The sequence below is a fragment of the Python bivittatus genome, unplaced genomic scaffold, assembly GCF_059951505.1.
Source record: "Python bivittatus isolate LINGU-HERP-01145 unplaced genomic scaffold, Pbiv_v1 ctg000080_np1212, whole genome shotgun sequence".
In the NCBI taxonomy this organism is placed as follows: domain Eukaryota; kingdom Metazoa; phylum Chordata; class Lepidosauria; order Squamata; family Pythonidae; genus Python; species Python bivittatus.
In genome coordinates this window covers 22,862,550-22,877,496 of record NW_028277035.1, presented here as the reverse complement: position 1 = coordinate 22,877,496, position 14,947 = coordinate 22,862,550, and the positions used below count along the sequence as shown (strand labels likewise).

The 14,947-nt window shown below is 39.1% G+C and overlaps 1 protein-coding gene across 1 annotated transcript; it reads left to right on the top strand.

The window, feature by feature from the left end:
* The first annotated feature begins 4,223 nt into the window (after positions 1-4,223).
* EFCAB9 (EF-hand calcium binding domain 9) lies at positions 4,224-9,685 on the top strand. Its single transcript, XM_025176548.2, has 4 exons — positions 4,224-4,359; positions 5,469-5,617; positions 8,162-8,338; positions 9,515-9,685. Exons 1-4 carry the CDS (start codon positions 4,224-4,226, stop codon positions 9,683-9,685), a joined length of 633 nt encoding a protein of 210 aa, XP_025032316.1.
* Positions 9,686-14,947: the final 5,262 nt, after the last annotated feature.

Genomic DNA, 14,947 nt, shown 5'->3' with positions numbered 1-14,947 from the left:
GTGAGCCCGCCCCGTGTTCTCCTACGCGGCCCGCCTTCCCGCGGACCCCTGCCACAGCCGTTGCCTGTTCTCCTTCCTCACGAAAGCGGGGAGACTTTCCGATTTGTTTAGCCCCCGGACTCGTTAAGTTTGGCAGGAAACAAACGTAGAAAGTTCAGATAGATGGGGATCCACCCGAATGCACGACTGGCCTCTTCCGTGTTCGAGAGGCTTTCTTCACGGTGGGGCTCCTAAAGAATTCGGGGGAGGATTTAAGGTCATTTAAAAAGCCGGTGCCCCGGGGGAGCGGGGGGGGGGGGCGGAGGAGAAATTAATCGTGCCTTTGAATGTGACTTTCTGAAAATTGTCAGGGTAAGCTGGGATAGAGAGATGAGTGAGTAAGACACGATTTCCTGAATTGCTCAGAGAAAATAATGGTTCTCTAGGACAGCCCAAGTGCTTTAAATAACAGTACATTTTAACTGCCTGTCAGCAAGAATATAGGCTATGCATTTGCAAAAACGAAGTAGGCGCTCTCCGTGACTTATAAACTGGGCTAGCAAGTTATGCAAACCCAGCCTGTGGTCCGGTTTGTGTTGCCAGTGCAGAAAATTGGATCAAGTAAACCAGAATTAACTTGAGCATGAGTAGTGTATGGTATTGACAAGTAGCAGGTTACACACTGCTAGTTCAGAATTGTTTAAGCAGGCATGGTTCATCCATAAAGTCATAATGTAGTTTGCTGCCTTTTGCATTAATGCAATACATAGCTATTTTATTGGAAGTGCACTCCATTTTAAGCCTTTCATACTTGCATTAGAAATGTAACAAGAGGTGGAGTCTCTTCTGTTAATTGGCTAGTAATTTATTTTATTTATTTATTCATCAAATTTGTCACCTCCCGTCTTGTGAAATGACTCTGGGCAGTTTATAACAAGATAAAAATTCATTAAAATATGACAAAAAATAGTAATCACACTGTTGTGCTGATAAAACTGTAATGAGGATGGATTTTATGTCACCTTAATAATAGTTGGCTGACTCTAGAATTTACAGTACCCCCCCTTTTTATTACAGTATATTGTTGTAAGTCTTGGTGCATTATATTGTTTCAATACAAAATTAAAAGCTATTGACATTTTATTGTTTACATAACTTAAGAGTGTTTCTCTTTTTATTTCCATTATGCTATCAATATTAACTACAATTTAGGATGTCGACATTGCAAGCATAAAATTATTTGATTTTTTTCACCCAGAGTTGTATATGACATTTAAAAAAAGAGACTGCTGCAGATGGCATCAAAGTAATTATTCTACAATAAAGGTTTTGGTCTTGAGCTGATTACTTAGTGTTAAATACTCCATTATGTAATTACTTAATATATTTGTGTGTGTGTGTAGGTAATAAAATATATAGTTAACTAAAGGGAAAATACATAATACAGATTTAGCAAGAATTAAATACCAAAAAGGAAAAAGAAAGGAAAAGGAAAAGAACAATTGAGTTTCTAAATTTCCCCTTTTTGTTCATCTGCTGATTTGCAGTATTGTAGGCATTTATGTCCCCTTAGAAGCCTATCTGTAAGTGAAGTGATTGTATTTGCCCTGCCATATGATGTATTGTATGTACAGTATGGGAACCATTCCTGCTTAAATTTGGTTAAACTTCTATTGTGTATGTATACTGTTAGTTTTGCCATTGCTGCATATTCTCCAAGTTTTAAGCTCCCAATCAGATGTTGTCAGAAGCATCTTGAAAGCATCATCTAGCCAATTGTTGAAGTGTAAGAAGGCACTTGTTAGTTTGGTACAATGAAGGTTGGATGACACTGGAATTTACTATAAATTGCTGGTAGGGAAATATAAGTGGGGCCACTAGAGAAGAGAAGGCCAGTGTCGTCTAAACCCACACAATCCCAGGACCACAGAAGGGTTATATACTCAAGGGTTCTGTGTAGCCAACATTGGTTGCTGCTGAGCCCCTCTTCCATCCTTGTATTCACACCTTTCTTTGACCCTACTATTGTCACATCTTCTGCTACTTTTGATACCCAGTTTATGGTCACAGTAAGACTAGGCTGACTCAGTTGGGCAAGCTCAGCCAGAGTGGTTTAGCTACTGTGTGAATCTAGGATTACTGTGTTAATTCAGTGAATCATGTTACAATTATGGTATAGTATGCGTTGTGAGAACATAGTCTAAGCCTTTGTTACTCCAGAATGTCAGTTTACTATCCTCATTATGACATCAGGAACTAATACACGCTTGTGGTATTTTTCCATTGATTTAGCAGGTTTGAGAATAAGACTTATAAACTTACTTGCAGATCATGGAACAGACAATATTGCATTTATACTATAGGACAGAGAGTGTGACTGGGGAGCTGCATGTAGTCAACCAGTATCCTTTTTGTAATGATGAGGGCAAATGTTAGCCCTTTATTTTACATTTTTTAAAATTTATGAAGGAGGCCCTTGAAAGGTTTCAGGCACTTATTTCATCCCTTAAAAATGCCCCAATTTCCCCACAAAATGGACTGTCCCCACCCAGTTTTGCAATATAGAGCCTGGCATGCTGCAGAAAGCCAAGCCCTTGAGTTAACTGAAGTTTTATATTCCTTTTATAAGTGAGCAAAGTTATGTCCTTGTGTTTGGGCCACAATTCTTATAGACCCACCCAGCACAGGTAATGGTCACCTAATAAGGGAGGGCATTCAGAAGTCAACAAGGTTGTCTACCCAGTAATTCTCAATATATGATCTGTGAGGGTCCTGATATTTGGAGCAGACAAAATCTTCAATATGTCATCAGAGTGCCAAAGCTCACAAGATGTTAGCATTCTTTCTTGAAATCTTATGTCTGTCTTGTGAACCCCTCCCTGCAATTCTCTGTTTTTTGTCTTTCTGCCTGAAATTCTGCAACATTTTGGACAAGAAAGGCAAACCTCACAAGATTTTCACTATTTTAAAAAATATTTTTAATTTAATGTTTAATCTTGCATTCAGATTTATCCATTGAAATATTTGTTACTTTTTTAAAATAAGAAATGTTGATAAATATAATCTAGTAGAGACATCTAGAGGAACTATATGGAATTTCAGAGTTTACTTATGTAGCAAATATGGTAGATGAAAAATAGGAGAATGACAATCTTGTAACATCCTGATGATCATTCTTATTGTACAACAATGCTTATAGTTGAAAAATAGCAAAATGTAAGAAGTAATTACATCTGCAATCAGAAGATTCATAACAGAATTTCAGAAGCAAATGTACTTATTTTTTAATAATGAAGTCTGAAAACTGGACTGGATATACATAGAATGAATGTTTGAGAAAGAAAGGCAAAGAGAGAGCAGCATGTTTGGAATTTTGATACCGTGATATGGACATTCTCAAACTGGCTGTCAAGAAAGCATGTTGGCGGATCCCCAAATAGCTGCCATAGTGAGTGTGGCCAATAACAATATATTAATTTATCAGTGTTTTTCAAACTTGGAAACTTTAAGATGTGTAGATTTCAACTTCCAGAATTCCCCAGAACATGCTGGCTGGGAAATTCTGGGAGTTAAAGTCCATTCAACTTGAAGTTGCCAAGTTTGAAAAACACCGATTTACCAGAATGCAAACTTGTGAGTCCCTGCTCGTCTCTCAAGGTCCTCAACATACTCTCAGACCTCAACTTAGCTGCTTTTTTTTCTGGTCAGGAGGCCTACTTCCAAATAAATCCCACCGCTTTTGTCTTGAGAAGGCCAACAGGACCTACATAATAATAATGGGACGTAGAGGCCATTTGTTTATATAAAGATGATGGAAGATGGCTGGCAATTTGCGTTGGAGATGTCTTCCCCCCTCTCAATTGTTTAAAAGTTACATGGAGGAGGGAGTATAGCAGGCAACAATGAAGTGTCTGTGATACCAGCACACTGGTGCCTATGGAGAGACACTATATAATCTATTGCTCCTCTAGGGGAGCCAAAAGGCTTAGATTGATGCTTAACCTAACTATAACTTCAAATAGATAATTAAACACAAGGCAGAAATGTTTCTTACTTATCCTTTTTCACTGGGCACACACCAATTTTGTAGAACAGCACACCATTTGTATACATCTGTTGTAAGTCCAGGTGGTCCTCTTCATCATGCTGTTCTAATTCCAGGGTGGAATTCTGGGATTATAGTGTTGGCATCACCATGGCCAGTTCCAGAGTTCCAAATATAAACATAATTCTTCTATGGCAAGATGAAACTGAAGCCGAATAGCTTCTTTCATTTTCTGTGCTTAGATAAAATATACTGCTTATTGTCTGTCAGAAATGCCAGAGCTCTGACAGCTTACTTTCATCTACTTGATGTTCATATGAAGAATGCTTTGAATAGTAAGTGGGATATGGAAGCTAAAGAAAAGCCCATAAAAATGAAATATAGGAATTATCATTACTGAATTATTTCCTTTTGAATATTTTTAAGAACGGAATGCATCTCATTGAATATCTTCAGATTTGAAGTCCAGTGATACTGCTATGTTGAACAGTTTAACATAGGTTAACTATCAAACATGAGCCCAAGTAGATCGCATTACACGGCTATCTTACTTAAGTATCCCACAGTAACTTTTCCTTATTTGTCCCAGTAACTGTGTTTACCTGACACACTCAACCATGGCTAAATGAGCAATGATTTATTCAACCCAGTTATCTGGGTGGGTTACAGTGACAGATTAAACTGTAAACTAACCATGCAGGTTGAATTTGCACAACTTACTAGGCTAAATGTAGCTGGGTAGGATGAGGTTCAGTATATCATGCAAACATAGCCCCTACCTGGCATTAGGAGTTCAAAGTTGATCTGATTGTGGCAAATTTTGAGGTAAAATCAGTAGACTGTCGAGGAATTGGAGAGGTACTTTGCCTTAAAGTCACGTTGAACAAAGCACTCCCTTGAATGCTGCATATATTCAATTATGTATTTAATTGTTGTACGCTGCCCAGAGTCACCTTGTGTGAGATGGGTGGCTATATAAATATGATAAATAAATTAATAATGTATTTTAAACAAACATTTTCACAACTATGTGGAAAACGTCTTAAAGAGATTGTTTTGCGGTACTGATGTCCACTATTATTTGGTCTGCTGTTAATCAATGGTTGGGTTCAAACATTTAGCTAAACCAAAATATGACTTGTTAGGTTTTGACGTAGCCTGTTGTGGGAACCTTATTGTTGTTTATTTAGTCATTATGTATTAATCCAATCAATATTAGTTGCCATACTACAAGTTGGAATATATTAGGGCTACCAGATCAGGGCTGCAAATATATGGATGACTACTGTAAGATAGCAGTAGGAGTTTTCTGTATCATGTTGACACCATCTGGATTTTTGCAGCCCAGATCTGGAGGTTTTATAATGCATAGTATACTATTATTAATAGTCTTGTTAACTAGACCTTTTGTACACATAATGCATAACACTACATTGTTTTTCAGATCTGCAGTTTTACCACTTCCTTCACTATGTGACTAATCTGTCCTCAGTTCAGATCATGCTGGTCTTTGATTTACTGGACTGGGATGGCAAAGGGGAGATCGGCTTTGATGAATTCTACATGTTGGTGTGCATCATAATGGCACACGAGGCAAGTTAGCTAAACTGCTGGTGGTGACAGGAGAAACAATACATTTTGCAGTGAGCTCCATCCATCATCACATAATTAAATTTTCACTTATACAACAGGATTTCTAGAGAAGATTTGGGGTGGTGAGCAGGTGAAGGAAAATCAATTCTGCCCAGTTTTCCATTCTGCAGATGGATGGATAGTTCTGAGTCCAACTGTTCACAAGTTGCATTTCCAGTTTACTAGTGAAAAAGTTTACATGTCGGTACAGGGTGCTTAGCTGCTCCTCCTTGGTTGCTGCTTCTGTAAGAATAAATTGACTAAAGAAGCCCCATTTCTGTTTTCTCATATAATTTATGCCTGAATCCTTGGCTGGTTTTTCTCCAACAATATAACAATAACAAAAACCAAGAATAACCTGTATCTTCTAATTCTGGCTTACTAAAAGAGAGACTAGTTTGGGATGCCAGATCAGGACATGCCAAGGACTGGTACGAACAAACCATGGCAAGAGCTTTCACAATTTGGGCATCTGGCTTCTGCTAGCAGAAGGCAAGAGCCAACTGAGACTAGTGTGTCAGCATGTCATCTCATTCAAAGTCAGAATTATCAAAAATTCCAATTTATACAATATTGGAACTGTGCTTGAATTGTATTTAGCTAAATTAGTAGCAAATTTATTTTTAAATGCTAAATGGAATAAGAAACATTTTTGCTTCAGATGAAGAGACCATCAGTGGTGACCTACCACTGAGAAACAAACCTCATTTAATTGTAAATAATTGGTTTAGATATGCTCTTAACTATACAAATCGTGGTTTGTGGACTAAAAATAAATGCCAGGCTTACATTCTTCTCTTGTGACTAGCATCCGCTCACGCTTTAGCTTCAGAAAAGAATGTATTATTCATAAATCCAAGTACATCATATGACAGGCACGTGGAGGGGTTGCATAGTATGGCTCAAGGTAACAGCCACAGGGGGTTTAGTGCTTTTCTAAAACAACAATAAACCCATGTTCAAAAGTAGCCTGATTGAGTGGTCTGAAGTAGTTCTGAATGAGTGGTCAGTAAATGAGGACTACCTGTACACAGTGTTACAGGTGGTACCCAGTTTAAGTTCTGTTCCCAAGGTCTGTCCTTAAATTGAATTTGTATGTAACCCGGAACAGTACTCAAACCATTGTGTATTTCAATTCCAATTGTTGTGCATTTAACTTGAATTTTGCTACAGTAGGCTCCATTCTTAACTATGGATCATCTGTAACCCGGGCATTCTTAACCCAGGGACTACCTGTGTTTAGATTTAAGAATGCCAGGAAAAGTAGAAATGCCTGACACTTTTTTTCATAACAAGGGGATGCTTTGTTTTTTGTTTTGTTTTGTTTTAGACATACCAACTCTTTGCTGGGTGAGCAGAAACCAACATTACAGAGTTCTGCAATATATGCCTTCTAGAAGTGTTGGATATCAACTCTCATTTTTCCCAAAGTAAATCCTGGACACATCTAGAGGCTGTGGGATGTTGGGGAACTTACTGCTGGAAACAGTAGTGAGGAGCATTCCTGCCTGAAAGACATCCTATGCTTTGCAGGCTAAACTCTTAAAACATTAGCAACTCCAATATTTGGCCTCCTTGTACAATTATCCCTAATCACACCTCTCATTAAATCTTGTCAGAGAAAGCCCAAGCATCACTAAGCCATCACAGAAGAAGAGTTGGTGTTTCTGGGGTTTCATATCCTGTTCTCATCTGTGAGGTTTACGCTTGTTCACATTTGGATACATTTGGTTTGCAATTTTAGGAGCATTTCAAGTTGTTTTTCCTGCTATCTATCAGTAATATTCTTACAGAAGAGAATATATGTAGCTCAGTTGAACTGTGGAGTCCTTGGTGCTCTCTGAGTTTGGTTGTTTGATTGCAGACATTTCATTACCCGACTAAGCAACATCATCAGTGCTTGTGGGTGTGGGGTTTGCTCCCTGTTTATATACAGTAGCTTGCCCTGCCAGCATTGGTGGGAGTGTGTTTTTCTCCTTGGTAGTTCCTTCATTAAGGTATTGTTTTCTGCTTGTTTGTGTGTTTGATTTTTGTCTCTTCGGTAGTTACTTGATTAGAAAACAATACTCTAATCAAGGAACTACAGAGGAGACAAACAATCAAGCAGAAAACAAGACCTTAATCAAAGAACTACCAAGGAGAAAATCACACCCCCACCAACACTGCAGAAAACAATAATCAAGGAACTACCTAGGAGACAAACAATCGAGCAGACAGACAAACAAACAGAAAACAAGACCTTAATCAAGGAACTACCAAGTAGAAAAACCACACCCCCGCCAACACTGGCAGGGCAAGCTACTGTATATAAACAGGAAGCAAACCCCACACTCACTAGCACTGATGTTAGCTAGCTGGATAATGAAACGTCTGCAATCAAACAACCAAGCTCAGAGAGCACCAAGGACTCCACAGTAATATTCTTTTCAATATTTAGTTGTAACCTTTGACGAGACTAGAGCAAGTAGGTCTTATTGCTGTTCTTGCCTTTCTTTCTTTGACCAGAACCATCTTGAAAAACAGTTCATGTATCGTCATTCTCATGCTGTTTTTGAGTTGCTGGACATGGATGGGGGCCATACAGTTGCTCCAGCAGAGTTCCAGGCCACACGCTTCCTTTTCAATATTAGGAAGACTGAGCTGAGTCAGATATTCAAAGACTTTGACATCTCTGGTGATGAGGTAATCAAGAAAATGATGAGCACAGAGACAGGTGCCCAAATTCCTCCTCCCCAACTGGGTCATCTTCATAATACTTAGTATCTTTTATTAGTCACAAGCAACCTCATCTAATACTGCAACTGTGCTCCCCACCAAAAAGTTAAGTCCTCCTGTTTCTAACCAGGGTGTGTTGTAGCCAGGACTTGTTGAAAAAACCAAAGTGAATTTTGTATTCCAGCACAGTACGCGTGATTTATTTTTGGATACTTCTTGGCTTGATGTTCCTCCTACCTTGCTATTTTTGCCTTGCATTTCTGTGGATAGGCTCCACACTTGGTTTATTCATAAGTACATCATGCTAAGGCTCATCATGCTAAGTTCAAATGTAGTGCAGTGGGAGGGCTCAGTCATTTAAGAGGACATGCTATCCTTTCTAACCTGTCAGACATATATAACATGATTTAAGTTCATGTGAATGCTATGGAGGATCTTGGTAACCCTGGCCTCCCCTCTTATCAACTTGGCAGCATCCAATGATATTGAAATTGCCTGACCCCCCCCCACACCACAACCAAGCTTCATTCATTTAAAGTGTGGTAGCTCTGAACTTTGCTTTCTGTTTAAGATCCAGTTACTTACATGCACATTCTGTAAATTTGCAAGAAATTCTACCTGCCTCTTTGTTAAATAGATTACATGAAACTTCAAGCTAGAAAAAGTTTGTTAGCTTACCCCATGTTTCATCTTTTTGTAACATGACCCTGTGGCTTTCCAGAATCCAACTCCAGAATGCACTGGAGAAGATCCACCCACTGAGTGTGGGTGATGCAGCTTCTAATAGCTGGTTGGAGGGCTACAGTCAACTGTTACTTCAATACACCTACAAATGGAAAGCACAGTAGAACAATTGTGAATATTGAAGTAAGATTCACCTGCCAGTCCATTTTACTTCTGTTTATAGGATGGATGGGGCAGGAGTATTTTCCTTTGTAAAAAGATGGGTGGTTGGTATTCATTAATTATATTTTGGCAGTTCTATGGAGTTCTGAGATTTAGTTTAAAGAGTACTAAGAAAGGAGGAAGGAAGAGTGAAGGGGGCTACGGTTTGAAGGGTGAAAGCCAAATTCCTTCCGGGGATTACTTTATAAGCATGCTGTCAATATTTCACTAAAACACTATTATGTTTTGCTCCATTAGCAATTGAACTACAAGGAGTTCAAGATGTTTACGATCTTCTGCATTGATAGACAACAGAGGAAGGCAAAAGAGAAACTGAGGAGACAGCTGGCCAAAGCTGCAGCTGAAGCTAAAGCAGAAGAAGAGTATGCTAATTTTATCAAGCTCGCACAGAGCAGCAAGAAGTTTTAACTGCACGTAGAAGAAATCTATGTGAATTCTCCAGGGTTCAGCAAATTAAAACATAAAAACCCAAAACCAAAAGGATAGTGATAAGAAAGCCCTGAAACATGTTCAAAACAATCACAAGATACCAGTGAGCAATAATAAGATGATGTGCTGTGTTATGGAAGTATTTAATATTCTTTAAAGAATAAAGCTCCTTTTAAAGTATAACCTATTTTTCAAAAAGTAAAAAAAAGAATCAAGAAACAATTGATCAGTTATTGGGCTGAATTATCTGCTTATTAAAAAAATAGAAGAATTGCATGGACTATATTTAAAAAGGCCAGGATTTGATGGAACACCAGCTAGAATCAGCTCCGGTTACCATTTTGATGGATGAGCATCTGGAAAAGTCCAGATTTGGCTAACTTGGGAAGTCAAAACAACCTCCACTGCATCATCCTTTTGGGTTTCTTTACTCAACATGGCTGACCTGGGAGAGGAAGCTTCATCCCATCTAGCCCTGGGGTTGCTTCAGGCCAAAACTAACTCCTTTTAATGCCATTCCCCCCAACTGATTCATTGCATTCATTCAATTTTACATTCAGAATTATACATTTGCAGGACTTAACACTTTCCTTTGATTTAATTTAGATTAACTGCACATCTAAAAATAGTAGATTGTAAATCTATTACAAATCTATTTATTACAAATATCCATGGTAAGTAAATAGATTCTGGGCACCATGCATAAGGAATATACCCCAATAGATATTCTTATCCCTTAATAGAGATTGTTGTTGTTGTTTAGTCGTTAAGTCGTGTCCGACTCTTCGTGACCCCATGAACCATATTGCGCCAGGCCTTCCGGTCCTTCACTGCCTCCCTGAGTTTGCTCAGTTTCATGCTCATTGCTTCAGTGATGCTATCTAACCATCTCATCCTCTGCCGTCCTCTTCTCCTTTTGCCTTCAATCTTTCCCAGCATCAGGGTCTTCTCCAAAGAGATCTCTCTTCGCATTAGGTGACCAAAGTATCTGAGCTTGAGCTTCATTATCGATCCTTCCAATGAGCAATCAGGGTTGATTTCCTTTAAGATTGACTGGTTTGACCTCCTAGCAGTCCAGGGGACTCTCAAGAGTCTTCTCCAGCACCACAGTTCAAAGGCATCAATTCTTCGGCGCTCAGCCTTCTTTATGGTCCAGCTCTCACAGCCATACATTACTACTGGAAAAACCATAGCTTTGACTATGCGGATCTTTGTCGGCAAGGTGACGTCTCTGCTTTTTAATATGCTATCTAGGCTTGCCATGGCTTTCCTCCCAAGGAGCAAGCGTCTTTGAATTTCATGGCTGCAGTCTCCATCTGCGGTGATCTTGGAGCCCAAATAAATGAAGTCTGTTACTGCTTCCATTTCTACCCCTTTTATTTGCCAGGAATTGATGGGTCCAGACGCCATGATCTTTGTTTTTTTAATGTTGAGTTTCAAGCCAGCTTTCGCACTCTCCTCTTTCACCCTCATCAAGAGGCTCTTTAGTTCTTCTTCACTTTCTGCCATTAGGGTGGTATCGTCCGCATATCTGAGGTTGTTGATGATTCTCCCTGTAATCTTAATTCCGGCTTGTGATTCTTCCAGCCTGGCATTTCTCATGATGTACTCTGCATATAGGTTAAATAAGCAGGGTGACAGTATACAGCCTTGTCGTACACCTTTCCCTATTTTGAACCAATCGGTTGTTCCATGACCGGTTCTAACTGTTGCTTCTTGGCCCGCATACAGATTTCTCAGGAGACAGGTAAGGTGGTCTGGTACTCCCATCTCTTTAAGAATTTGCCACAGTTTGTTGTGATCCACACAATCAAAGGCTTTTGCATAGTCAATGAAACAGAAGTAGATATTTTTCTGAAACTCTCGTGCTTTCTCCATGATCCAGCGAATGTTGGCGATTTGATCTCTAGTTCCTCTGCCTCTTCGAAACCCAGCTTGTACATCCGGTAGTTCTCGGTTCATGTATTGCTGAAGCCTAGCTTGTAGGATTTTGAGCATAACCTTGCTAGCATGTGAAATGAGTGCAATTGTGCGATAGTTTGAGCATTCTTTGGCATTGCCCTTCTTTGGAATTGGAACATAAACTGACCTTTTCCAATCCCTTGGCCACTGTTGCGTTTTCCAAACTTGCTGGCATATTGAGTGCAGCACTTTAACACCATCGTCTTTTAATATTTTAAATATCTCAGCTGGAATACTGTCATCTCCACTAGCTTTGTTGTTAGCAATGCTTCCTAAGGCCCACTTGACTTCACTCTCTAGGATGTCTGGCTCAAGGTCAGTGATCACACCAGCGTGGACATCAGGGACATTAAGATCTTTCTTGTATAGTTCTTCTGTGTATTCTTGCCACCTCTTCTTAATCTCTTCTGCTTCTGTTAGGTCCCTGCCTTTTTTGTCCTTTATCATGCCCATCTTTGCACTAAATGTTTCTTTCATATCTCCAATTTTCTTGAAGAGATCTCTAGTCTTCCCCATTCTATTGTTTTCCTCGATTTCTTTGCATTGTTCATTTAAGAAGGCCTTCTTATCTCTCCTTGCTATTCTCTGGAAATCTGCATTCAGTTGCTTATATCTTTCCCTTTCACCCTTGCTTTTCGCATTCCTTCTTTCCACAGCTATTTGTAAAGCCTCATCAGACAGCCATTTTGCTTTCTTGCATTTCTTTTTCTTTGGGATGGTTTTAGTTGCTGCCTCCTGTACAATGTTACGGACCTCCGTCCATAGTTCTTCAGGCACTCTGTCTACCAAATCTAATCCTCTAAATCTATTCATCACCTTCACTGTGTACTCACAAGGAATATGATCTAAGTCATACCTGAGTGGTCTAGTGGTTTTCCCTACATTCTTCAATTTAAGCCTAAATTTTGCAGTAAGAAGCTCATGATCTGAGCCACAGTCAGCTCCTGGTCTTGTTTTTGCTGTCTGTATAGAGCTTCTCCATCTTTGGCTGCAAAGTATATAATCAATCTGGTTTCGGTATTAACCATCTGGTGATGTCCATGTGTAGAGTCGTCTCTTATGTTGTTGGAAGAGAGTGTTTGCTATGACTAGCTTGTTCTCTTGACAGAACTCTATTAGCCTTTGCCCCGCTTCATTTTGTACTCCAAGGCCAAACTTGCCTGTTATTCCGATTACTCCTTGACTTCCTACTTTAGCATTCCAATCCCCTATGATGAAAAGGACATCTTTTTTTGGTGCTAGTTCTAGAAGATTTGGATGACTGTGATATTGAATGGTTTGCCTTGGATACGCACTGAGATCATTCTGTCGTTTTTGAGGTTGTACCCCATTACTGCCTTTCCCACTCTCTTATTGACTATGAGTGCAACTCCATTTCTTCTAAGGGTTTCTTGCCCACAGTAGTAGATATAATGGTCACCCGAATTAAATTCACCCATTCCCGTCCATTTCAGTTCGCTGATTCCCAAGATGTCGATGTTCAGTCTTGTCATCTCATGTTTGACCACATCCAGCTTGCCTTGGTTCATAGATCTTACATTCCAGGTACCTAGACAATATTATTCTTTACAGCATCGGACCTTCTTTTCGCTTCCAGATACATCCACAGCTGAACGTCCTTTCGGCTTTGGCCCAGCCGCTTCACTCTTTCTGGAGCTACTTGGAATTGCCCTCCGCTCTTCCCCAGTAGCATATTGGACACCTTCCGACCTGAGGGGCTCATCTTCCGGCGTCATATCTTTTAGCCTTTAAACATTGTCCATGGGGTTTTCTTGGCAAGGATACTGGAGTGGGTTGCCATTTCCTTCTCCAGTGGACCACATTTTGTCAGAACTCTCTGTCATGACCTGTCCGTCTTGGGTGGCCCTGCACGGTATAGCTCATGGCTTCACTGAGTTACGCAAGCCCCTTCGCCACGACAAGGTAGTGATCCATGAAGGGGTTAATAGAGATACCACCTTATATAGAAATAAACTAATATGTCCAGGAGTCGTGAAAACTGAACTTTTCAAACATGAGTAGTTTTCAAAGGAAGAGTTTTTTTCTACTGCAAAAGGACTTTCCCCATTTCTTTAGAGTAGAGAGTATTGAACTACATGTCATTTGGGGGAGAATATTCAGTAAGGGTCAGCCTGAATTTCTATCACAGTATCAAAATTTTTTGTCCTGAATCTTTGTATGGAGATATCTAATATATTTCTAAAACATTAGAAATTCACATACATTTTGATTTGTAGGAATGCTGGCAGCTGCTGTGGCTTCCTGGCACATTTTTATGTAAAGTAGTACAGTTGGAGTTTTTTTTCTTTCAAAGATGGGGATATATCTCAAAAATGCCCACCATCACTTTTTAAACTATGTATTACTTTTTATATGTGTGACTTTTAATAAGTATTTCACACACACCATGGTAAATCAAAACACAAAATATCTGATATTATAGGACTGGCAGTCTCTTCCATAGAGAAAAGGAAGGTTTTGGAAGATGGTAATTGAAAAGTGGACTAAAAGTACAGTAAGCAACCAAAATAGAAATCTTAAGGTAGATGTAAAATATGTGTTAAACATTCATTCATATTGTATTCAAATCAAAGAAGGATTTGCAGACTAAAAACAAAAAATGGCTGTGGGATCTTTCTGACCAAAAACTTCCCACTCCACATACTTATACTCTGAAGTAGAAACTCAAAATGATACAAAGGAGTAATGAAGTTACGTAACCAGTACTAGGAACGCTCTAAGCAGGTTCAGAATTTTCAACTAGGTGTAGCAGTGCGTTCCTATAATAATATATTCAAGGGCATTTGCTGACCTACAGACTCCAGTAAGGCAGGAGAGGAACATCCACCAAATAATTTAGCTCTAGTTTAAGAGAGAAAGAAAACAGAACTTATATTTTAAGGCAAGATATATCCTGCAGTATCTTATTAAAACCCAGAAAAGGACTAGAAGGGGTTTTGTTCTTCTTTTTAACACATAGAATTCTATATTATACATTTCTCCCTTTTTGGAAATCATAAAGCTTCATTTATAATTTCATTTCATTGTTCAAAAACAAATAGTGGCATTTCACTATTTGTGCTCAGAGATCTCAAACCATAGAGACATTTAAATATGAGCACAGACTACTGCAATGACAGTATAGCAGAGATACAGCATGAATATATGCTGCAGTTTAAGATTATCCCAAACATTTGCTATATTTTCAGAGAGAACAAGGATTTATCCTTGGGCTAATGAAAAAGCCTCTTAAAAAAGGTTCATACAACCCATGCATAA

Excerpts from the sequence above, each read along its gene's own strand:
- EFCAB9 (XM_025176548.2), top strand. The coding sequence starts at position 4,224 with ATGAAACTGAAGCCGAATAGCTTCTTTCATTTTCTGTGCTTAGATAAA. Across the intron at positions 5,618-8,161 it reads GCATCATAATGGCACACGAG|AACCATCTTGAAAAACAGTT; the intron begins GCAAGTTAGCTA and ends TTCTTTGACCAG. Across the intron at positions 8,339-9,514 it reads TTGACATCTCTGGTGATGAG|CAATTGAACTACAAGGAGTT; the intron begins GTAATCAAGAAA and ends TTGCTCCATTAG.